This window comes from Haemaphysalis longicornis, unplaced genomic scaffold (genome assembly GCF_048455015.1).
Source record: "Haemaphysalis longicornis isolate Haplotype H1 unplaced genomic scaffold, Haemaphysalis longicornis Haplotype H1 scaffold_10, whole genome shotgun sequence".
In the NCBI taxonomy this organism is placed as follows: Eukaryota; Metazoa; Arthropoda; class Arachnida; order Ixodida; family Ixodidae; genus Haemaphysalis; species Haemaphysalis longicornis.
In genome coordinates this window covers 119130113-119155928 of record NW_027526204.1, presented here as the reverse complement: position 1 = coordinate 119155928, position 25816 = coordinate 119130113, and the positions used below count along the sequence as shown (strand labels likewise).

Genomic DNA, 25816 nt, shown 5'->3' with positions numbered 1-25816 from the left:
TATCACGTGGCATTCAGCTCGAACAAAGGGGGTAAACCCGAAGATGTGCTCCGTATGTGCACCGTCTGTCTCCCCCGTCTGCGCGTGCGTTCGTAGCTCAATCGGAAAGACAACGGGCTCTCGCTCCGTTTCCCTATTCGCTCCAGGTTCGTTGCCTGGCGGTGCCAGTAACTTCTTTTATTTGTTCGCGGGAGTTTTCTCTTGACAGCAACGGTCACGACAGAACCCTAGGGGGGTAGAGCTAAAAAGGCTCGCTTTAAAACTGGTGTTTCAACGATTGTGTCGGCAAGTGTAACTTTACCACTCGCGACGTCAAGTTAAGTCGCAGCAGACGGGCTTATTTTTGTGCTGCCATATTTTGAGGGGTAGCCACCGCGTGACAGAAAAGTTTCAGTTTCTCAAAATTTCTTGGAGCACTTAAGTCTGCTGACATGCATTGCATGCGAAAGCATTGCGCCTTCCCCTGGCGATACTTGTAAAATACTTCTTTACGGCTACATTGTGTTTGCGTGTGTTTATTATAACTTTGGTTTCTTCGTCTTTGGAGGCGAAATATTTCGACGGGCAGACTGGCGGCACTTCACGGCACAGCATTACCAGAATCACGGTTCTCCGCGGCTGGAGTGCGCCTGTTGTACTCACGTGCTGGCACGTTCACCTGTCACGTGATATGACGTCAGCGCTGTGCGCACCCTGCTAATTCTTGTTCCGCCGCTGGTGATATGCTGAGTTCGCGCGGTGCTGACGCACTCGCCTCCTACTCTGAAAACCCAGAGTTTAAAGTCCAGCGCTTGCTGGAAGGTGTGTTACTTTTATTATTTACGAAACTGCGGCCATTTGCTTTACCGGAAACAGCAGAGAGACTGGCTTTCGCTCAACAGAACAGTCAAGGCCTTCGCCTTATATAATATTTCCCTGAGAAAAATTCTGAACTAGCATGCGGAGAAGCTACTCGACAGTGACAACTGCCGTATATACAGTGATTAGGATAAAATTTACGTTTATAAAAAAAGGGTACGAAAATTTTGTTACGTTTCGTTATTGTTACTTGAAAAATATTGGCAACCCTCTGTTCGGCGTAACTTCCTTTACGCTTTCTCATCTCACACACCGACGCTGGAGAGAGAGAGAGGGGGTGATCACATGTTACCCTGGAGGGTTTTGAGGTAAGTCATCTACAAATACTCCCAGAAGTTGTGCTAGCTGATGGTGTAAATATTGTAGGCATATCGTAGTCACTCTAATGCATCATTCTGGGTGACTCATTTATCAAAATGTCACAGCTGAAAACGACTGGTTAATTTTTAAGGTTGTAATTTACAACGTAACCAAACACCAAATATATAACCGAACACTTACAGAAAGAAGAACCTAAATATTTGCCGGAGGTATAACATATAAACAGTGTTTTGGTTAGTTTTGTGTTAGAGTGACTTAAAATTTGTGATATATTTTTGCGAGTGTGTTTTGACTGACCTTCAGGAAATGGAATAGTATCGCATCCTCTTGCATGCTTACTGCGTGAATTTTTATTAAATATTGTGAATTTTTCGAAAAATAAGTCATGTATGTGTGTTGACTATTTCATTCTCCTGTTGTATTCCTGTTATTTTACTGTATAGGTTTAAGCGTACACTTGACTTTGTAAATATTAAACTTTGTTGTATCCACGTTATTTTGCTATGTTCGAGTGTAATAAGCTTGCTTCGTATGGTTACGCTGGTCGCTGAGCCTGGTTACTAGGGCTTCATCAAGCTGCCTTTACGGCTTTTACCTAGAAAACTGTGCAGTCTTTTCTGAAAACAACATTAATTGAATTGAACCTTTATTGCAGCCCCGCTGTCAGAGACAGGCAGGATGTGCTTTTGAGGATGTGTAATGAATAGCAGGACTATTGCATATACCATTACCACGTCTTAAACAAAACATGCCTGACAGAGAAGGCATGCCGTACCATCCCTACAATCAAATTGTAGCCCAGTAACAAGCAAGATACATTTACAAAATACATTTACAACAAGCACGATGCAAGATACAAAACGCCGAGGCAGAATATTGAGGTTGCGATTACTGTTAACCGGCTTATCAATCCTGCTTTTCAGGGAGCGCGCACTTGAGAATTATAAAACATTTTCAGTACTTGTGAAATCCCGCAGTTAAAAAAAAACAGTGGTCGCTCTCCGCAAGCAAGGATGTCAGATACTGAAGAGTGAACAGCGCACATTTTTTAAAGCGAAGCTTTCTACGCCTAACTTGTGCTGCCGTGATTTCGTCAGAACAAAAAGTCAATTTGCACAATGAGTTTCTACAAGGGCAGATAAAGTGCCTCCAATAAAAAAAACTGTTGCCGTGGTCGGAATCTAACCTAGGTCCCTCGCGTTATAAAGCCGAAATCTATCTGATTGCGTCATTCCGACACGGTCGAAGTAGTTTGGATTTTGGACTGACTTTGACTCAGGTTGCATGAGACAAAGCTTCACGCTTTAACCATCTTTGTCTGAAGGAAGAGGCTTTCACTCTTTTGAAAAGGACGAAGTAGAGCTGCACATGACACAAACGCTGCGTTGCGTGCATCTCTCCTTTGTCCCGGTGAAAAATAAGTGCTCTGTGAATTCTCCAGTATCTAGTCTCCAACAAACTCAACATGGTACCCTGAATGACGTTGGAGGCATCATATCAGTTTTTTAGCACGAAACTGTGTACATGAAACCCTTTGCTCTACTACACAAATAAACAGGGAACGGTGAAGTTTCGAATATGTTTGATACAAAAATAGAACAAACTAAGCGATGACGTCCGAGACCGACGCTTACTTCCTCTTCAAAATTTTGTTAGGTTACCTTGTGTAACCTTTTCCTCGGCATTCCCGCCAAGCATTCTAGACTGATGGCCTTCCTTTCTAATAATTCACCATCAATGTATGGATCAACCCAAGCAAAAGATCACACCATCAGTCAATTCTGATCAATGATAACTTCAGCTGTCACTGCAATTTGCAGCAGGCCGTGGCCGCGTGCATAGGAAGGTTCAGCCTCGAAAAGCACTTACACTGAAGTTGATAATGACATCCCAGCGCGGAATAAGGAGGTAAGCAATGCCATTTCCAGCTCCGGGGAGGGTTATCCCGCGAACCAGAAGCACGGACAGGATCACGTACGGCGCAGGGGCGGTGAAATAGACGATCTGCACGTGCATGAACGCAAGCAATTAAATAACATAAGAGCAAAAAAAAAAGGAGTAACAAAACAGCGCGAATACAGAGGAAACCTATGACATATTACCTGTAACTACTGTAACTCATGAAATTTGTGAACGCTCAGGGTTTGTCGGCATGCGAAAAACTAAGTTAAAACCAACGTTTTCCTTTCCTGACTTAAAGAACAGATTTTTGTGGAGTGAACATCCCCTAGCTCACATCACAGCCAGTGTTTTATGTAATAGGGAAACCACAAGGATTTTTTAAACAAATTGGCGGTAATATTTTAATTTGCCACTAAACTGTCTGAAGTCCGCAAGGTGGCGCCACGTACTGCCTAACATGACACTGCTGTACACATGCAAACAGGTCAGTCGAATAACATTGAGGGGAGGGACCTCATAAAGAATACGAAAGGCTGCATTTCGTTATTGTTATAGTTGTGGAGAAGTTTTTAAGTATATACTGAATCACAGCGCGAAAGACGGGACAGACAGAGGAATAACCACGAGAAAGGCGCTGACAGCGCCTGTCCTGTGGTTATTCTTTTTTGATGAAGGTTATTTATTTGATGAAGGATGTGATCTTCGTCTGGTGGATACTCACAACACTGAGCGGGATAAGTTTTTCACAGTGTCCACGAACAAAAGGGCCTTTATACTTCTGCAGTTTAGGATTACGGCGGGTTTTTCCAATTAGCTTCTCAGCCTCCTCGTCAAATATCTCTTCGTTATATCCGATATAGCCCGTGGCTCTCACGGTTTCAGTTTCGTTATAGAATAATAAGTGTCACTGAAATAAAGCGGGACCAGCCAAAGTCTGTATTTAATTTGCTATAGCCGATAATTCGCTGTATCAGTGTTCGTTATAACGAGGTTCAACTGTACCTCTTTCCATCTTATGCACAGTTAAAAGTATATTACCGCGCGCCAACTCACCACGGTTGCAAGCTTTTGCTTTGGCAGGAGCCTACGTAATGCTGGTCGATTAAAAATTCCGCTTTCAAGCGTTCTAGTGCCCTATCAGCAAAACCGTTTCAGTTTGAGTTGTTTTAGGTGACCCCCTTTCATTTCGGATAGAGAGCATATACTCCTCAAAAATCGGTTGCCTGACCCTTCAACGTGAAGGCTTTGGTAACATGCGAAAAAGAGAACGAGCAAAGGTTTTTTTTTTCACAAACACAAACATACAGGGCAGCATACTTGAATTACCCAAGCTTGCATTTGGTGGTTTAAAGCTCTAGAGGGTGGTCAAATGTTCATCCGAGTATTCCAGGTGAAATTGGAGAAACACGTATTAGAAATGAGTGACGTTTCGAGTACTTTGTTGAGGACTTCATGGAGCTATAACTTCTTGAAGATAAAACCAATTTTAAGCTACAATGAAGCCAGCCAACTGGTAAATACAATTTCGGAGTATCCTTCCGCCATCTGGAAGTGTTCCCAGGAGGCACTGTGTAAAGGCGAGCCCAAGCCACCATGAGGGTTGCGTAGTCAAGTCAAATCGTTTCTGGGCTTCCTAATTTTCTTCAAGTAAGGGCTAAAAGAACTGAGCTAGTCTTTTGTACAGAAGGGGTTAATGGGCAGCTGAAGCCACCATAAGGGTTGCGTAGACAACCGAAATCGTTTCTGAGCTTCCTGCGTTTCTTAAAGGGTAAACGAACTGAGCTAGTCTTTTGAGCATAAAGGGTTCATGCCGAGCTCACGCCACAATGAAGTTTGAGTGGTCGAGTGAATTCGTTTCCAGGCTTCTTTATTTTGTAAGGGTAGAGGCTACGGAGCTAGTTTTTCTACATAAGGGGCTAATGTGGAGCTCAAGACACGATGGAGGTTGAGTAGCCAAGTCAAGCCGTTTCTGGGCTCGTCGTCCTCATTTTGTAAGAGTAAAGGCCGAATGAACTGAGCTAGCCTTTTGTACAGAAATGGTTAATGGTGAGCTCAAGCCACGATGGGGGTTGCGTAGTAAAGTCAATTTGTTTCTGGGCTTCCTTATTTCCCGAGAATGAAATCTGAACGAACTGAGCCAGTCTTCTGTACGAAAGGGGTTCAAGCACCAGGCAAACAGAAGTGTGCCCTCAAACCACCTTGCCGGATGACTTGATGCCCTTGAGCAGCGCGATGCAGACGAAGAACCATGAAATGAAGAGGCTGATGGTGAGGTCTACCTTCAAACCACCTGGCTCGTCTATTCCGTCAGTGAGCTGAAGGACGCTTTTGCTGCAAAGGTACAAATGAAGCAAATGGTTATATAGTTTAGAAGGAGTGTTGCAGAACGTTTGAAAAACTCTGATAAGGAGCAATGATTTACGTATTGCGACAGGAAAGCTCCAGGAAGGTCTGGGATTGTGCATTAACTTTAAAAGACGATAGTCTGTCTTTCTTGCGTTACTTAAACCCGAACATTTTTGTCAGTCTGCCTGTCTGCATGTCTGTCTTTCTTGTCTGTCTGTCTTTCTTTCTTGTCTGCCTGTCTGTATTTTTTGTCTGTCTGTCTGTCTTTCTTACTTGTCTTCCTGTCTGCTTGTCTTTCTTTCTTGTCTGTCTGTCTTTCTTTCTTGTCTGTCTTCCTTCCTTTCTTTCTTGTCTGTCTGTCTGTCTGTCTGTCTGTCTGTCTGTCTGTCTGTCTGTATATCTGTCTGTCGGTCTGTCTGTCTGTCCCTCGATTCAGCCATGCGACGATCAGTTAAAAATATGTTCTTACACGAGAAGTCAATATAACCAAAACCCTCACAAACCTGCAAATCTGTAAACGTTATTCGTCGTTGTAAACACTGTTCAGCAAAATGAAAGCGTTACGCATATTTGAGGCACACCATGAATGCCAAATTGGTATTCGCCGTGTTCTTTTATTCAAAATAAACGTGTGCCTAATATTTACGAGAGCAAATAAAAATACGCGTAGAAAAAACATTTCGGCCCTAAAGTACAAAAACGTTTTCGCAATCCTGGACCTAGAAGTTCAACAGTAGAAGTTCAACGCTAGAAGTTCAACAGTAACCAAAGGTTCCAGCAGATGGCGCGCGCAGTGGAACGCGGGAAAGTTAATTCAATCGAGCAAACTTCCTCCGAATTTATCGTGGGAGGATACAAAGAAAGCATATACGTGGCAGAGGCGGCCGAAGGCGATCATATTTTGACATTTGCCGCGAAATCAGGAGATACACGAGATTTTTGTTGTTTTTTTATCGAGTTTCGAACGCGTTAGGTTTCACAAGTGCCACCTCTGCACCGCATTTATGCCGTCGAATTCGCGTGTATCTACCCTCCGGCGGAGAACGGCCCCCTCAAGTAGTCATATCTTTGGTCATATTTGTCCCTGGGCCGTGCGGATTTACGTTGAACCAGTGAAAAGATTTGTGTTCCGTTGTCTTGTTTTGTGATCTGTGCCACGCAGAGTATGTACAGTCATGGACAAATGTAACGCGATCAGGAAAATGTGAAACAGAACACACAAAAGTGAGAAATACTGTTCGTTGAGGTTCAATAATGGCGGGCTATTGGCATATTTTGAAAGCTACATTTCCAAAATTCTGAAACTAAGCCACGGGTCATTTTGACTTGCATGAAAATAAATCGCGCTATTTGTGTGCTCTGGCACATATTTTTGTGTTCGCGTTTCATTTGTCTATGACTGAGCGTTACACAATTAGGCGGAGAAATTTGTGACACTCCACCTCACTCGCCACGACTCTTTAACCCACTATTTTCTTGTCGCCACACGCAAGCTAGCGTGGGAGCTAATTCATCAACGGTAAGACGGTTTTGCATTCAGTCCGTGTGCAGTTATAGCAAAAGCCCTCGTGGCGTGTTAAGTTCTGTTTCTTGCTGTTAGCGGGAACGTCAATCGGATCTACAAGCTACTCGGTCAAAAAAGAAGCCCAAGTACGCTGATACTAAAAGGAACTGGCAACTTTGGTACCGATATAATAGTTCGGCATCAAACGACAATTTTTACCATTCACTGCATCAAAAGGATTGCTGAGGTGTTTAGATATTTCTATGTGTACGACGCAAACACTGTCAGGTTTTATTGAGCGCCAGAAATCCGCCTCCCAAAAGCGCTATCTTAGTAACCGCCCAGTGCCCTATTTATGCGAATGCGCGAAAGCTTGGTTTTTACAAACTGCACGACGAGTGCACGAACCTGCGCAAAGCTACATGACGTCGCCGGTGGGCGCTGGTTGAGATCAGCCATGCCTAACTGTCAGCAGCAACTGCGCGCACACGCTTGCAGAGTTTAGCTCCCTATAACAGTGGCTGTTTTAAGATACGATGCGCGGACAGCTAACAATGTTCCCGAATTAGACCAACACGCTGCGTTGCTTCTGAAAGTATAACGTGCGTCACACAAACGTTAAACAAGGGTGGTGCCATAGTTACTCACTAGAAGAATTGCTCGGCAGAAGTCTGCGTGGCATTCGTGCAGCCCGCGGTCAGGTTATAGTAAGTGGAAGCGGGTACCAGATACGGCTGGTTCTCGTGGTACAGGAGCACCGTATCATTGGTTTCGGCTTGGCTATCGCCAAACCTGTAAGAAAACAAATCGAGAATATCACTGTACAATGCATCAACATTTCTTCGACAAAAAAAAAACGATGCCGTGTTTGAACGCAGTTAAACCAAGTTTGTCGAGCGAGAGCTCAATTTCCGCGCCGAGAGCACGTGGTGAACGAACTCACAGTGCACCACAAGACAAAACAAGACAAGACAAGACAAAATTTTTGTGGAGTTGAAAGCTGACCCAGAGCTTTTTCTTTTTAATTACACTAACACTGAAGTGGCATATAATCTCCGGCATAAAAACTTTATAAAAATACGAACCAGAACGAATTATAGAACTCAAACACTTAAATGGCAAATTCCTAATCTCCTGAACAGTCACCCTGTAGTGTTTGACATGACTGAGCACACTTCCTCGGTAGCCGCTTTTAGACGGAAAACGAAAACGTGTCTTCTACGTGATGTGTAAGATTTTCCTGTAATTTTGTGTTATTTTGTGTATATGTTTACGCTATTTTGCAAAAGCGGAGTGTTTACGCGGTAATTTTATGTTAATTTTGTTACGCAAGAAAAGCGTGTATTTCTTTGTCTTTATGGCTTTAGCCATTGTCTTTGTAGCAGGTATTCTTTTGTTTTATTACGCTAAAAAGTGTGTATGAATATTAGTATTTATTTACAGATTAATAGTTGCTTCTGTTCCTGTCGCTTCAGGTGCTAGGGGCCTAGTCAGTCGGCTATTACAGGGGCCTTTTGCCTCAGCGCATTGGCAGTTTTTTTTATTGTCAAAAGTAAAAAAAAAAATTCACAGCATATCCACGGGGTGAATGATGATGAGTGGGCGAAGCTCCTGAGGGGAAATCATCGGTAAAACCGTGACTCTTCAGTGAAAGTTCGCCCACTACATCATCAAGTTATCCATCGGGCGACTCCGAGCGCGCGCCAACAGCGAACGGATTTTATTACAACGCTCCCCGCCATCTAGTAAACAATCCAAGAACTAAACTACAGGTAGCCACGCCATCTAGTAAACAATCCAAGCGCATCTTTTCATCATATACAAGTACCGCCATCTAGTAAACAATCCTAGAACTAAACTAGAGGTAGCCACGCCATCTAGTAAACAATCCAAGAACTAAACTAGAGGTGGCTACATACATACGTCGAGGATGGACAGACCCACGCCTTAAGGAGCTTCGCCCCTAAAACAAGCTGCTCGCGGCGCACCCGGTGCTGTAGGCGCGAACGCGCGGTGAACTTGGATTCAACTTGGATTGGATTGGATTCGCTCCTTCGTATCGTTTCCTGAAGGCACGTGCCTTACTCTGTTCCCATATCCCCCATTCTACCCCCAAACTGGAATAAACAAGTGACTATACGGTTTCACTACGCAACAGCAAGATGTTCTGGCTTGACCTTGGCTAAGCTCTTCAACATCGCGCTCCTGGATCTCCCAGAGCAGCTGAGAAGAATACCGAACTTAAGCCATGCTCTGTACGCGGACGGCGTGACCATATATATGGACAGGCCCAGATTCCCTAGGAGGGTTGCAGGCCACACTCCAGCTTGCCGCCGACACTGTGAATAAGTACGCAAATAGATGTGAGCTGTCGTGCTCGTCACAGAAGTCTGAGCTTCTCGTGGTGAGGAGACGCCGAACAACGAAGGGTGTCGACAACATCGAAATCGCCCTCGATGGGCACGACATCAAGCCAAACAAATCCATCAGGATTCTGGGCCTGCTCATATAGCGGATGGCAAGAACAACACATTGGTACAGCAACTCACGACGACCATTGATTTATTGATTGTAGGGTTAACTCACGAAGACCACCAGGCAGGTCCCGCATATGATACGCAGGGTCACGAACCGACACAGAAGCATGAAAGACGGTGACATGGTAAGGCTTATCCAAGCGTTCGCCCTCTCACGCATAATCTAGGCGGCTCCATACGTCACCCTGAGCAGAACGGAACAGGGCAAGATCGACGTGCTCCTACGCAAGTCTCTAAAACAAGCCCTTGGATTACCCACGAGCGCATCCACAGACAAGTTGCTACTCTTGGGGCAGCACAATACCGTAACGGAACGAGGTCCACATGTCAAACAAAAGGCACCGCTCGCTTGTACACGAACGCGCCGCAGTGTAGTGACCAATGTTAAGTGGGTTCCGCGAGACCGGTCCCAGTCGAAGGTGATCCCGAAATCATGGCGTAAATCTATAGTATTCCACTCGACACCTACCAATACCTACAGGTACCTACTCGATACCTATCCGAACCACCATCATGGCAGCAGAGAAGCGCGCGCAGGAACGCTAAAAGAGATTTACTCCCGAATCCCGACAACGACCTTCACCGACGCAGCCCACTACAACGGTAAAAGAGCCATGGAGGCCGTGGTGACGGGTGGGTGTAAGCACTTGATTAGTGGCCCCATTCAAAGAGTCACGGCCAAAGAAACAAAAGAACTTGCCATCAGTCACGCCGCCGCCCAGACCAATACCACGACCGTTGTCACAGACTTACAAGAGGCATGCGTAGCTTCATGTCGGGATGGGTAGCACCCGTCACGCTACGCATCCTAAAAAGGAAGACGCCATACAGGAAGGGCGCAATTGTGTGGACACCGACCCACTCCTTCATAAGAGGCAACGAGCACGCCCATCTCACGGCCCGAGATCTCGCCCACCAGGCCGCGGAGGACACACTGGCACCCACGCCACTCACTGTCTTCCACGAAATTACGCGACACTACAGTCAAACCCGGCTATAACGAACCCGGATAGAGCGAATTATGGTATATATCGAACAAAAATATTTCAGTTACGGAAATGCGTGGGAAACATATTCCTTATAACGAAGTTCACATCCGATATATCGAACTCTGGGGGCCTAGAATGGCCGCCGAAATGCATGATCTCGGAGCGGCGATTGAGATGTGGATTGGCCGTGACCACGAAGCAAGAGCCGCGACCACGGAGCTCCGTGGCCGCGACTGAGACATCGCGCCTCGCACGGAGCGACGTGACGCCCAATACCCGTAAGTGTTTCCGACGCGTGGGACTCGCGACGGAACCCACCTTGTCGCCAGTCCGGACCAAGACAGCAGCATCGGTGAACTGTGGGAAGAGCTCGCCAGCGTTCCCGATGATGTCGCGAGAGAAATTCGTCCGGCGCTTATAATGAAGCGCTTTCAGCCGTCGATGTGCTCCGCCAATGCTTCTTAGATTTTTGAGGACGCGGACTGAAACTGGTGCAAACAATGTTTCTTGTGGAGAATGCTATGCTAGTTGAAGCCGCCAAAGCGAAAGTGAAAACGAAAAGCGCCGCTTTTTTTGCAACGTGGGCAGTAAAGGCGGAAAGTAGCTTTGTTATGCTTGCAATAAATGGATTATTTTGGTATGGTAATGGCTACTGTACTGTGTTCGTTTCTGCATACGCGGATGTCTGAGTTGGTAAAGGGGCGGGGGGGAGGAGGGCGCGGGGGGGCTCCCGCGGATTGCGAACTCGTAACAATAAGCTCGTTATAGGCGGGTTCGGCTATATCGAACTATTGGATATATCGAACTAATCGCTGTGCATATTGCAGTTCGCTATAAACGGGTTTGACTGTATAGGCTCAGTAGAAGAACGTACCCGCCACCACACCCAGAGCTTTCGAATACCCAAGAAACCACGCTCAGACCAGTAGAGGTAAACACGTTTCCCCATCCAGTCAGGATGAATCTGTTGTTTCCCGCACAATTCGACGCACAATGTAAATTTTGTACTCAACCAGGCACTCTGCGGCGCATATAACGTGGGAATGCGACAAAAACACATACTTCCCACACCGTTTTCTTCCCCTACCTCTGAGCAGTGGAAGATATGAATCAATCAATCAATCAATCGATCGATCGATCGATCGATCGATCGATTAATCAATCAATCAATCAATCAATCAATCAATCAATCAATCAATCAATCAATCAATCAATCAATCAATCAATCAATCAATCAATCAATCAATCAATCAATCAATCAATCAATCAATCAATCAGTCAGTCAATCAATCAATCAATCAGTGTATACGGCACGAGAGGAAAGAGCGCCTCACACGCTGTAAAGGTCTTGCTCTATGACCCGGCAGCTTTTCCTTTTGGGGTCGCGCACGAAGCAGTTCTCGTCCGCCCAGGCCGGGTCGCAGTAGCTCCAGGGCAGCGGACTCTTGAACGAGTGCACCATGTATACCAGCGCGTACGCCAGCAGCACGTTGAAGTAGAGGCAGACGAAGAAGCACGTGTAGGCCATGCACACTCCGATGCCTGCGCGGGCGCACATAGTGATTTAACACGTGCCGAGCGTGCTATAAAGTAGAGTAGAACTAAATAAAATTAAGCGTAAGAATACTCCCACGCTGCCGGTCGGGGAACACGCGAGAAGTAGCGAATAGCGCCGCGCAACGAGGCGATCTAGACTATCAGGATAAACGATACAGGCCTCAACAACGTTTCCGTTAAGCATGCATGACTTTCCGGTTTAATTTGTTAGCGTTAAATGCAAGTATAGCAAGCTTCTGCCGGGGAATGTGTCATACTGCGTTACTTCGTGAGCAATAATAAATACAAGAAAAAAAAACTCAGTGAACGAGACTGTGTTTGTAAATACTCGAAACGCACAATGATACCTGAAAGACGCAAAAATAATGAACTAACAATGGGGAAAGCACTTCGGAAACGCTGCCGACAAAACGGTAAAAAGTTCATACACACATCTATGTCTCAGTCCGGAAACGAAGGGAAAAAGCACAGTTCGAATTTGCGGGGAAGAGTCAAAGTCGGTTAATGAAAAGTCCACAGTAGGTGGTCGCTGCTGGAACGGGGTTGCCCTACGTCACGTCCCAGAGGCGCAGTCGTGGTGTCTCGGTGTTCAAAGGTCCAGGTGGCGTGTCGAGGCAGCAGTGGTAGAGCGCGCACCGAGCTCCCGTTGCACAGTCGTGGGGACCGCAGCTCTCTTGAGGCGCCGCTGCCTCCTACCGACGTCCTGCCATCCGACTCACTTGCGGAGGGAACCTCCTGGAGGTTGCAGTTGTGGAAGATCTCTTGGGGCGCAGCATTGGTCCGGTCGCTCGACCACCGTGCATCCCGGTCACGCTCCACACTCCGACTGTCTGCTCACTCGGTGTTCTTCGCGGGATCGCTTCTCCTCCCGGCCGCTGTCGCTGGCAGTTTCCTATTCGCCAGCGCCTGCCGTGAGCTCGTCCTCTAACCTCGAGCGTTTTTCGGCGTAGCTCTTGGTGAAGATGGTGCTCTTGGGCTGTTTGTACCCCACCCCACGTACCCACCCCACGTACCCCACCGCGGGCGTCTTGCTGATGGTCTTCGTCTTTTCTTTATTGGCGTCCATTTTCATCATGATTTCTTCGCATCACACATACATACATACACTCGCACACTTTTATTTTGGCACATCTGTTCTTAAAAGTGACGCGTATTAATGTTAATTATATCCCCTTTGAATTCATATCCAAGTGACGAGCTGTATAAGCTTGAGGTAGGAATCATGTTCGGAACAGCGTGCGACTTTGGCGGTGACCGCGTTCGATCTAATAGCTCAAACAAAGATAAAAACGTGGCGCAAACTAGACGGGACAAGAGAGACAAGAAACACAGATACAGATGTCTCTCTTGTCCCGTCTAGTTTGCGCCACGTTTTTATCTTTGTTTGAACTATGTACCAACTAGCTCAGCAACAAGTTTTGTTAAGTCGTAGATCTAATAGCACACACACTGAGTCCAACTCCGTGCTCTTGGTCGCCTGATCAGGCACAAACTACGTCATACACTACGTCACGCACTACGTCACACCTTTTCGGAGACAAATAGCTCCGACGCGAGCGGTGACCTGAGTTTGCTATTGTTGTTGGCTCTAACTCTCCCTTCGATGTTTCACTCACTGTTTGCAGATAATTCCGCAATATGCGTTTTCTTGCGTTGACTCTCACTTTCTTTTAAAAGAGAGTTTCCGCTTCTACGCGAGCGGCGATATGCCTTTAATTTAGCGATAAGCTTTCTGTTTGTTAGCTGGCTTTCTTACACTGCGTTTTACCGCGCGCGCTGTCCCGCATTTAAGCCGTAAAAGCTTCGCTTAAAAACCTCGTCTACAGGGGATAATGTCCCAAGTTACACGTAATATCCCGAAGAATTGCCCGCGTAGTAGCTGGTTGGTACTTTTCAATTTTCATTATCGATTATTAAGTAACTGAATATTTAGTAATGAACATCCGGCGAAAATGTGGTACAAACCAATGTGCTGACATACTCTTACTAAAACTAAGCTGTTTGACATTTGTTTACGTGGGTCTCACATGACGTAACCACCGCCCTTCCTGGTGCGTTGCTCTGAGCTTTATCAGCGCTGTCTGCGATAAGAGCGGCTGATAAGTTCATAGCTTTCACCGTGCACCGAGTGCCTCGCGATGGAAGTTACAGTGACGTCAGTGGAACCTATGTATACGAGTTCTGTAAGTGAGCTCTTAACCCAAATCCTAAGGATTAGCAGATGATTACATGCATGTAATGCGGTTATTCCGCATTGTCGTACCCTAAGCTCCTGCCTCCTCAGAAATCAAGCATCATAGATTGACATTGTAATCATCTACTAAAATTCTAATTATAACTAACAGCCATATTGGCAATAGTTCTCATTGACCTTTGCCAAGTGCACTATAGCATAGTTGAACATGCTATGCTACATCCTGTAAAAGCAAGCTGAGATGATAAAGATGACAATGGTGACGTTGGCAAGGACGGTATCACCCGCCGACATCGCCCCTATAAAGGGGCCAACGTTCTGTAATCGCGCTCTGTTTGCAAGCTATCTCAAGTTTAACGGGCTATGAAGATACAATACAAGTTTGGTTTATTGAAAAGATTGCTTTGTCCCGATAACAATGCTGCCGCTTTTATTGCGAAGTTCAAACAAATAAAGGAGATAGTAAAGAAAACGTATTACACAGAGACGACCCCCCAGAAACTGTCCGGGGACTTTTCTATGACGTCACAGAATCCTCTTTGTGCGATTGGCGGCCGCCAATGTAAGCCGATGTAAGAAACATACCTGGGTCATTGTAGTGGGGCCTCTAGTTCCGTTTGATTGTATCACTTAAATGGTAATGTGCAGTTCACACTGATAACGATGTTTTCCGTGTTTTTTTCGTTGCCCTGCCCCATTACCTCACTGTAACTCAAAATTTGAAAGTTTTGTATGTCTTGCCTTTTTTAAAAACCTCTTTCAATTCTGGAATGGAGCTGTGGGGATTTCAAATCGAGGTAATCAAATGTTGTCATCAGGGCAACTTTAAGAAGAATAAATCCTCGTTATAACAAAATCACGTTATTCGAATTTCCACTTTATTCAAGGTTATCAAGCTCCCATATGGGGCTAAGGGAGAGCAATGTATGTCCGCGACGTATCGCCTATTCGGCGTCTTCGTTATAACGATGACTTCGTAATAGCGAAGGTGTTCTATATTAGCGCTTTTGCATAAAGAAGGGAAGCCCTCGCTGATACCTTTGGAGAGCGGGAAGCAGTTGAAGGCGTGCGTCTGGCCCAGGCTCTGGAACTGTCCAAGGACGAGCTCGAGGAAGTACATCGGCTTGCCCACGCAGATCATCAAGATGGCGTAAGGGATCAAGAAGGCCGCTGCAAGCGTGAAAAAAGTGTGTCATCATCATCATCATCATCATCGTCGTCGTCGTCGTCGTCGCCGCCGTAATCCTGGTTGCGTTTATTGCAGGACAAAAGCCTCTCAGATCTACAGCCACGTCTATCGAGAGCTAGCTGAGTCCATGCTTTCCACCCAAAATTTCGTAGGTAATCCCTACATCGGGTCCTCTGCCGACCCCTATTCCGCTTACGGTCTATTGCTAGCCACTCTGTTAAACGGATGGTGCACCTGTTGTCCCTCATACGCATTACGTGACCCGCCCATGGCCAAGTACATGGGCGTTAATCCTGGTACGTTTGTGACGTTGCCAAAACAAAGCTGCTCTCGGATCCATCCCCACCACTAGGCCTCAAGGGCGGGGCACTGCAAAGTAATTTATACCTTAAGGGTGTAAACTACTGTTTATAACTAAGACCCCTACACCCGAGCAAAAAACAAAAGAAAACACCCCTTAGAGTGCTTTGTCGCTTCCTTACACCATATCAATACACCCTTCGAAATTGTATTTTATCGTTATTTACACTCTTTCAAAGGGTGTTTTTTCATTTTGGTATTGGGTGTAAGGGTGTTAGTTGTACACAAAAAGGGTGTAAATAATTTTACAGTGTGGGTGTTTCGACCAAAGGGCAGCTAGCGGAACGCTCCGTTAAAAAACTTAAATGCCCGAAAAAAGTCCCGCAGGCACGATCGAATATGAATATTATAGTAAGTGAATAACTTATTTATCCTGTTGAACTACACGGTAAAATTATTTACGCCCCTTTAGTATATAACTAACACTCTTACGTCCTGTCAAAAACAAACACCCTTTGAAAATGTGTAATTAATAATAAAACACCCTTTAAAAAAGTGTATTCTTGGTGTTTTTTGCTAGGGTGTAAGCGTGTTGTAAACGACAAAACATCCTAAGGGTGTTTTTTGTTTTATGTTAAGATTTAAGAGTGTTAGTTATAGGAAGGGTGTAAATCAGTGTACCGTGAAGTTCAAGGCACGTACCAGTAATACTCGAAGATGTCCTGCTGGAGACCTTCCTGGTGTTCGGTTAATACAACCTGACTTTGGTATGTAAGTGCGTGCTTTGGGCAAGCAAAAGCAAAATACGTTTGTGAGGCAACCAAGACCGTCATTTCCGTATTTGACGGTACGGAGAATCGAGGAGGCAGGATGATTTACAAGAGGATTGTTAGCAAGAACAGGGACATTCCGGTTGCTTCTGTCTTTTGTTACCAACACCGTCCCCTCCAGAAAAAGTGAAGGCGGACGTTTGGGTACGGGTTGGGCCAATTCCTTTTAAAATGCGCAGCAGCTGTGGGAAAACCAAACTTTGATTAACAGGGTGGGGTTTTCTGCGCCAAGAAGCGACACTCCTCGTCTGAGAGGGCATTAGAAGGCAATAGAGAGGGCAATGGAGCGGGCAAAAGGGGATGTCCGTTGTATTGACTGTACAGGAGCCCCAAAAAGTAAACAAAGCACTGGCTGGCGATTTATTTCTCCGCCATGTGCCTAGCCAGCTACTTCTAATTGACTTTTCAAGAAAGGCATTCTAGAATAAAATGTGGCCGCACATATTCTATTTATGCTGGCTGCCCGATAAAAGAGAAATTATACTAATCTCAAGAAGGTGCTCCGTTTACTTTTGGGGGTAGCTGTACTTCTTGCCCCGAAAGTAGATTAACGCGTAAAGAAAACGCCGTCATTAGGAAACGCAACGCTTACGTCCTCTGAAGTGCTCACGTGTTAAATTAGTGTTTCCTTATTTTTTTTTTGTCTATGTGTGCATAAAAACCACTGGCGTAAGTAATAGAAATCAGTTGTTAGTCAGCGCTGTGTTTGTGTCCTCTTTTTTTTTTTTTTGTCTCGCGTTGTGTGCGCTGTTACTCGGAAAAACTGTACCAACTCGCGCAATCGCCCGTTTTAGCTACAAGCTTTCTTTCGTCCGTTTTAGCTACAAGTTTTAGCTACTAGTTTAGCTACAGGTACAGAAATTGCGCACGGCAGAACCACGACTGTTGATACACCCGAAATGGGTGTTCTTACACATTTCAACAAAGTCAAGTTTTCAAGCAAGATACGACGCTTGACTGATGGCAGCATCAAATGAAAGCTGAGCTAGCATTGTTAATAATGTTTCGCGGAAATTTTATACAAGAGGCTCGCCTTTACTAGAGCTGCACATCACAGAGTTAACGCAATACGGTGAAAGTTTACGCAGGGTCTACCGTTCAGTCCAACGGTGCTTTTTTTAGCTCAGTGCTGCAGCCATGGCTAGAAGGCAGTCCAACGACATTCGAATATTTAGGACTAGGCTAGCACCGCACCAACCGTTTGGCGTTGTGGTGTAGGGTGGTTCAAGACTGGCTCTTGCTTGCCTCGATTATGCTTTTCACCGTTAAATTGACTCATAATTCTATGACTTGCGTTAGCTTGTGGCGTTTGAAACGATTGCCTCGTGTTCGTTGGTTATGTTATTTTATGTTATGTTAGGTTGGGTAACCTTACTTTACGTTATGTTAGGCTAGGTAACGTTACTTCGCCTTAGGTAGAGCGACGTATGTTTCAGGCAAAGAATTTTTTCCCCGAAACGCGCGTGGACGGCGATATAGTGGAGTGCATACAATACCGCTGACGGCACTCTAGGCTGTATATAAAATAAGGCCGTGTCTAGAGTGCCGTCCGACGGTATTATAAGCACTCCACTATATCGACGTCCAACGGCGTTTTGTGGCAAAATTGCCGTGCCTGGCAGTACATTGCTCTAGATAACGTAAAGCTAGGCAACCTAACCTAAACATAACATAAGATAACCTAACACACACAAACAAATCATTTATAACACCAAAACTAACCTAAGGTACAGAAATTACACTTCAATTAAATTATGAAAAAAAACAAACAACCGTGGCAAAAAAAGCCGGTCTCGAACCACCGACTTTGGGATCAAGAAGCTAAGACGGATCCTCTACACTACAACGACAGACTCTATGGCCGCTGCTAGCCTAGTCTTAAATACTCGAATGTTGTCGGACGGCACTCTAGCCCCATGCCTGCAACGATCAGCTAGAGTGCCGTCGGGCGGCACTCTAGACACTGCGATAAAATAAAGGTGCTAGGAAAGCGCGGGTTGCTGGTGTACCTCCCCCGTTGCTGTACGCCATGTACGGAAAGCGCCAGATGTTGCCAAGGCCCACTGACATCCCGACGCAGGAGAGGAGGAACTCCATCTTGTTGCCCCACTTCTGACGCTCTGGTACAGTAGTGCCGCCCGCCTGTATCCACGGGGCTATTGATGTCTGGGCCATGATCCCGCCTTCGGCGTGACGTCTTGGTGCGCGTGTGGCCGACGAGGCCTACTCCTCTGGGCGTCAAATTTCGCTTGCGTTCGAGGGCCGATTGTGGTGGTGGTGGTGGCCGGAACCTCCGCCCGCGCGGCAGCTTCGTACTTCTTTCTCGACCTTTGTCTTCCAGGGCAGACTGCGCGGGTTTTCGCTGGAATGCGGTTGAGCAATCTACGCTTGACGACTGAGGACGCTGGAGCAGGCTATTGAAAACTTTGCAATGAAAATAAAGGAGAACCGCGATACGAATCCGATTTTATGCTCTCTTTTGTCGGTGCCAAAAAAAGAACACCCACAGAGGGGGATTGGCCAAGACAGAATAACATTTCTTAATGAACGATGCGCTGAAAAAGGGCTGCGTCTAATCTCACGGCAACCGTGAGAATTATTTCCCGGAAATTATCCATAAAAGCTGTTTCCGGCAATTTCCATGAAAGCTGGCTCGCCTAAAATTCGCTCAATAATATTAACTCCCAACGTAACTTAACAAAACCTAGCCTAACGTAACCCAACCTTACGTATCATAACCAACCCAAATCCAGCCCAACTGCAACAATCCTAGTCTAACCCAGCGCAACGACACAGCATACCATCTATATTTATCCTAATTCAACATATTCTAGAAGTCCTATGCGTCCATCTTTTCACATAATATGACCACGATAAAAAATCATTAACAAAATCACCGTGAGAGAGAACTTCGAAAATTTCGAAGGCTAAAAAAATAAAAAAGGATTCATCATCATCATCATTTATTGTACCCTTAAAGGCTCCTTGCGGGGTATTGCATAAGGGGGGGGGGAATAACAGTACACACATAGCAAGAATACAGACAGTAATACAGGAACAATTCTAACATACATTCGTGTAAAGAAAGTAAAGACGTACAGGCATGGAAAAAAACCTTTAAGCACCTCTCGGGATGAAGAGAATGCAAAGTAAACATCGCCCTCGCGAGGGGCACGATCAAATGCAGAGCATTTCCGCGGGGGGCGCGCCTGCAAGTCGTATGGATTACGTATTGGTTGTTGTTGTTGTAATTGTTGTCTTCCAGCGTAGACATTGTCGATGAAGTCAATGGTGAAACGTGAAACGTGCCGTGAACCCCCTGCCGCGGCTATGACGCAACGTGGAGCGGCTATGACGCAACGTGGCGCGGCTATGACGCAACACAATCCAACACAATCCACTTTAATCCAATCCAAGCCAAGCCAATCCAATCGAATCCAATCCAATGCCCCTCGCGAGAGTGTGTTATAGCGCCGAAATCGCGCCACCACACGAACGCGTGATGTTGACGTCACGATCACGCCACAGATGTTAGCGACCGGAGCGCGCGCGAACGACATATGGGGTTTAAGCGCGAACCGACCGCGGCGAGAGAGCGCGATGCGAGCGCCCCCACCTGTTCTTGCGCGCGAACCGACTGTTGCTCAGCGCGAACCCTACGCGGCGAGAGAGGGTGTTGCGCACGTCCCCACCTGTTGTGCGCCCGAACCGAACGCGGCGAGAGAGGGTGTTGCGAGCGGAGAGAAGGCGAGGAGGACGCGGGGGAGAGTGCTCACCTGTGGCCGACGGTTGAATGAGTCAAGGATATAAGGCGCGTTCGTAACCTTTTAATTCTGTGTTGGCTTTGTGGCGCAGTGGGTAGAGAACCATCTACCTTGCGTTCCGCCCGCAGAGTCGTGGGTTCGAAACCTGGCGCCGTAAGTATTATTTTTTTTATATAGGGGGAGCGATGCGGACTACGGACGTCAACGCGGGTGACATCGTGAGTTACTGAAATGCTCTGCATTTAAAAAACTTCGACCTTGCCGGACTGGAACCGGAGCCTTCTCGTTTAAAATCAAGTTCTATAACACAGCGCCACAGGAACATCCGTGGGATCAAGTTTTTAGGCAATATTTGTCCCATAAAATCTCCTGGAGTCGTGCTTAGCCAACCAGAGGCGACTGCCGTGAGAAATTCCTGACGGTAATTCTCACGGTCGCCGGGATAATAGACACTACCTAGAAAAAAAAGCCTCATCGCGCCAAAGTCTGCCTATGGGCCTTGAAGGCGAAAGCCTGCGATACTCCTTTACAACCGAGTCCTTTACAGCTGCATCGTATTTCAATCGCCTTGGCTTTTTTACGTTTGGCGCAAATTACTTCGACCGGATTCTTTTCTTCTGCTCACGTGAAGTCACGTTCAGGTTCCGCGCAGCCCGCATGGTTCTACACCTTTGACGTTTACAATTCATAGCTTCGTGAAAAGGGAAGACCGCGATGATTGGAGATCTACGGGAGAGTCCTTTGCCCTGCAGTGGGTGAAGTCGAGCTGCTGCAGCTGCTGCTGCTGATGATGATGGCGGCGACCCCTAAAAGCTTTAGATTCCTGGCTAATCTTCCAAGTGGGCATGTGTCACGAAAAACAGGGGGTGGTGGTGGTAACACGCAAGTTCATTGGAACCACAGCAATTACTTTTGCTCTACCGCGGCTAACGTGCGGAGATAACACACTGCAATAAAGAAAATAAGTGGAGATAGTACAGCGGTAGCCCATCGGGATGCTGCTGTTGTGGAGACCCGGGTTCAAGTCGCTTGGGTTCCCGAACGTGTTTTGATTTATTTACTATTTGCTGCGGCGTCTTTTTCTTTGACCGGACAGGAACAACGACGACAACGGCTTTACGCAGAATCTGGAACTTAAGGCTCTGCCTTAATAAAACAAGGCGGACATTTAAGTGACAGAGACAGAATTAACTTTTCTTTGAGCAAATGGTAGGGTTGAGTCGTCACTCAGTGGAATGTGTTGGCCTCTGTCGAGGCACCCTTGGACCTTGCCTGCAGCCCTGGCACGGGTGATCAGGGAAATCTGGCGTTGATCAGAGCGGTGTGACGACAGCCTGATGACGAGACCGGTCCGATCTGGTCATTAGGACCTTCGACGGCTCGGGAGAAGAGCTGGGGATGGGGACAGGGAGTGGAGTGTGTTAGCAAGCCCTCCCTGCGGTGGGTGATTTTAGGCGAAGGGCAGAATCGACAGGTGAGGGGGTATTAGGTAGGAGGAATAGAGTCTAGGATGAGTGCGCTGTAATAGGTGTTTGTTTGTAGGCTGCGTCTAATCTCACGGAAGCCGTGAGAATTACTTCCGGGAAATTCTCACGGCAGTTTCCATAAAATCTGGCTGGCCTAAACTTTGCTGAATAATATTACGTCCCAGCATGACCTAACGTAACAAAACCTCACCGAGCATAACGTAGCCTAACCGAACGCGTCATAACCTGCCCGAATCCAGCCAAACTGCAACAAACCTAATCTAACCAAGCCCAACGATGCAGAGTACAACCTATATTAAACGTAGTTCTACCCATGCTAGAAGTCCTGTGCGTCGATACCTTGATATAGTGAAAACTAGAGTCCGAAAGAAAACATTAACAACATCACGATGACCGAAACATTCCGAAAGCTAAAAAAAAAACACATCGCAATGTCGGACTCGAGCCTGAGCCTCCTCGTTTATAACCAAGTATAATAGCACAGCGCTACAGGGGCAGCTGCAAACACGGCTTTTTGGGGAATATTTATTCACTAGAATCTCCGGGTAGCGTTCTTAGCCAATGAGAGGCGACTGCCGTGAAAAATTTCTGATGGTAATTCTCACGGTCGCTGTGATAATAGACACTACCTTTTTTGTAAGGGGTACGCCATATGAATACTTCTGCCTTGCTTAGTCGAAGGCATTAAAACAGCTCACTGAGCGATTTGGTATCGGTTCGTATAGAGAAAAACTCCGCGAAACACAAACATTTCAGAAGAGGAAATGAACAACAAGAGTGCAAACTACATTCTATGCAGACTTGAGTAGTTGACGCGCGTTTTAGTTTTATGAAGACGACGCGCACACGTATATATTTTTGTCTGTGTTAATAAAAATGTAATTGATTGTCTGCGCTCGTGTCCTCCATTTCCTCTTTTATAATGCGTTCGTTTGCCTTTTGGTGCGAATTACTTTGACCGGCTTCTTTTCTGTTGCACCGCATTCGCGCCTCTTTTTTCGCTTTGGTTTCTTCGTGTTACGACAGAATTAAGACAGCATGTAGACTCCACACGCCACAGCTTCTGCTAGACTGGTACACGTGCACTTGTTCTACTCCCGTGCGTCACGTTCAAGTGCCACGTGGCACGAAGAATTCCAGAATTTTGCGTTTCCAAATCATGTTTTGTGAAGTGGGCCTATTAGCCATCCAAAGCTGCCCATTACGGACCAATAGCGAGAGTGGGTTTGTTCCACAAAAAAAGAAGAACAACGACAATAACGTTTGTATGTCAGGCAGGGACAGGCTATTGTCATACAGGGACATTACCGGTCATTATCGTTTAGGCCAGGCCCGCTATCCACCCGCGCACCCATCCCTCAGTAAGCGGCATTCGGGGGTCTGGCGACTCCTACAGACCCACTCCTACCCACACCCACCCGTGAACAGCTACTTCTACCCAGGGCACTACTCCCCTGAGTGTCATAGATGGCAGGAACGAGCGGACCTGGCGCACATGTAACGGCAATGTCCGCAGGCGATCACAAATGGCCGCACAATCACTAACATTGAGCAGTGGGAGACCGTGCTGCTCAGCTACTGCCCGGAAGATCAACTCTGGGCAGTCCAGTGGCTGAGGACACTGGCAGAGCCCAATGCCTCACGGCGGACGTCTAAGCAACATAGTTGGCAAACTGAATGAAGTTTATTCTCTCTCTCTCTCCACAGCTCGCAACGTGCGGAGATAACACAGCTGTAGTGCATCGGGCTTCTATTATGGAGGCTCGGGTTTGAATCTCAGTGCATCCCACACGTTTATTTACTTATTTACCCTTTGCAGTGGCGGCTATTTTGCTCTACCGGAACAACAAGGACGGTTTTGCACAGAACTGGTAACTTGAGGCTTAAGCCTTTAAAAGGCGGCATTTCGCCGTCGGCGTTTATTTCGCTTCGCTATACTTAAAAAAAAAACGCAGCCTACAGGCACTTCAAACGCGGTGGTCGTTAGGAGGAGGCCCCAGAAGCCGCAGCTCCCGAGAACCAGAAGCCTGTTCCGTTTCGCCTGTGCACGTTCCGTTGGAGCACGACGTCCTGCCGTGTGTAGCGGTTTTGTTCTCGCTGTGATGTCCCGCTTTCAGCGACTTCGCGCTATCCTTGGGGCTCCAGAAGACACGCCAGGTCACGACACCGATGATTACGAGTGCCAGCACTACGAGGGCGCAGGTCACGATGAGCATTGTGCTCACCTGGCACGTCGTGCTTCTGCTGACGCCCAACGACATCCTGCTTCGAGTCATTCCCTGCACGTAGAGTAAGAGGTACTCGTTGGATGTCCCGTTTAGGGGAGAGATGATGCAATTTTAAACGTTTCAGAACGAAAGCTCTACTTTGCCTCGCCTCGCAAGGTCATTCATCACGTCGCAATGACCTTGAACCACGGGAACGCAAACGTGGCAGGTGTGACGTCACGCTACGTGATCCGCTGAGGAGAAGCGTCGCAGGTGCCCTCGCTCGAAGCCTCCTCGCTCTGCTACCGCGTACTAGGGGAGGGTTTAACAACTGCTTCGCCGGCGCCTGGTCGCTCAATCTCGGGCGAGCCGGCTCGGAGCGCTAGAGTGGCAGGTGTGACCTAACTTTTATGAGGCATTGCGTGCATTTTTTGCAAAACCGAGCCAAACAGACCTTTCGCTACGTTTACGAAATGAGCCAGCTCCACCTAACCCGAATTTGAGAAACAAGCGGACGTTTGTTACCGTAACTAAATGCAGCGGTGGCAGAAGTATAATGTGGTATATTTGACACGTCTGATAGGGGAAGTTTATGGCCACAATTAATTATGCCGTGATTTGGAGCAATATTTGAGGGATTGAATTGAAACACTCGAGTTGATGCTGCATTCTTATAAAAAATTTATTCAAATTGACTTTCAAGCATAGTGCGATTGAGTTTTGGTGGAAAAGGCATTACAAACATGCAACAGGGCCTCAAGAACAGTAGAACTACACATGGAGAGAAGTGAGTCCCCTTAGAACCGTTAGCTGCTCTTTTCGAATTCTTCCCTAGGGAAATTATCTTGGGCACGCCTCAAGGCAGTAACGGAGTATGCAAGCTCTTCATTGCTTTGCCATGAATTTCCTAAACGCTTCACAAGAAGGCTGCTCATATTTTATTCGTCACCTTGAAGAAGTGGTTCGTACTCTCAGAGCGGGAGGGGGAGGCGGGGGGGGATTTGTCAGGGCTTGTAAGTCGCGGCTATATAGGTAAGTACTGAAATGGTAAATATGGGAGTAAAAAATAAATATATGGAGAGATGAAATGAAATCATTGTTTTACATCTGTTTCATTTTGTTCACTTCTTCCGCTCACATCGTCGTTGACATCGAAGGCCAAATTTTCGTCGGTCTCATAATTGCCGCCTGAATTCATAATCGGCCAGCTCTAAAACGCATAAAAAACCTCCAAAAATGCCCGTGGAACAAACTGAATACTCAAGCGAAAACCGAACGCCCATTGGGCAAATGCATTTGGCTCATTGTGATCCGTGAAACGGCTCGTTTTCGATACGAACTACGATCGACGTTCCCGTTTTCAGGGCGTTATCTCAACTATTTTCTATCCACCCCTTTTTTAGGGGAAAGTTGGGCGAGTTTTTCTTGTCACTGCAGTTTTATCCGACTCAGTTTTGGTTTTGGATCCCGCTCATTTTAGAAAAAAAAAATGCCTCAAGTGTTCAAGCTGACCCATTTTTAAAGCGATACCTTTCCTAGCGGTACCGGTGGCATTTTTTATTTTCATGTATTTCCACCTTAAAAGCTCGAGGGCACTGCATAAGAGGGGAGGGGGGAGGGGGGGCTCTTGGCCGAGAAAAGCAGCGTATGAACAACAAACAAGGGTAAGCAAAAGCGAAGAAAAATAATTACAAGATTACAGAGGTAAAACTCAACTCGCAGAAGCGAACAGCATTACACATATTTAAACGAAGAGTTTAATCACAGAAACACCGGTAGTGTAGCAATTTGACGGTTTAACTTTTCACGAAATATTTATCGATTACTTTTT

General features: G+C 46.5%; 1 protein-coding gene across 1 annotated transcript in view; it reads right to left on the bottom strand.

The window, feature by feature from the left end:
• Nucleotides 1-18871, bottom strand: part of LOC144157933 (sodium-dependent proline transporter-like) — a 39949-nt gene extending 21078 nt beyond the window's left edge. The window contains exons 1-6 of the mRNA XM_077688646.1: nucleotides 18537-18871; nucleotides 15247-15378; nucleotides 11792-11999; nucleotides 7580-7723; nucleotides 5280-5412; nucleotides 3049-3183 (exon numbers count right to left, since the gene is read on the bottom strand). Coding sequence (XP_077544772.1) covers nucleotides 3049-3183; nucleotides 5280-5412; nucleotides 7580-7723; nucleotides 11792-11999; nucleotides 15247-15378; nucleotides 18537-18702 — 918 coding nt within the window. The 5' untranslated portion in view covers nucleotides 18703-18871. The remainder of the gene's footprint in view (nucleotides 1-3048; nucleotides 3184-5279; nucleotides 5413-7579; nucleotides 7724-11791; nucleotides 12000-15246; nucleotides 15379-18536) is intronic.
• Nucleotides 18872-25816: the final 6945 nt, after the last annotated feature.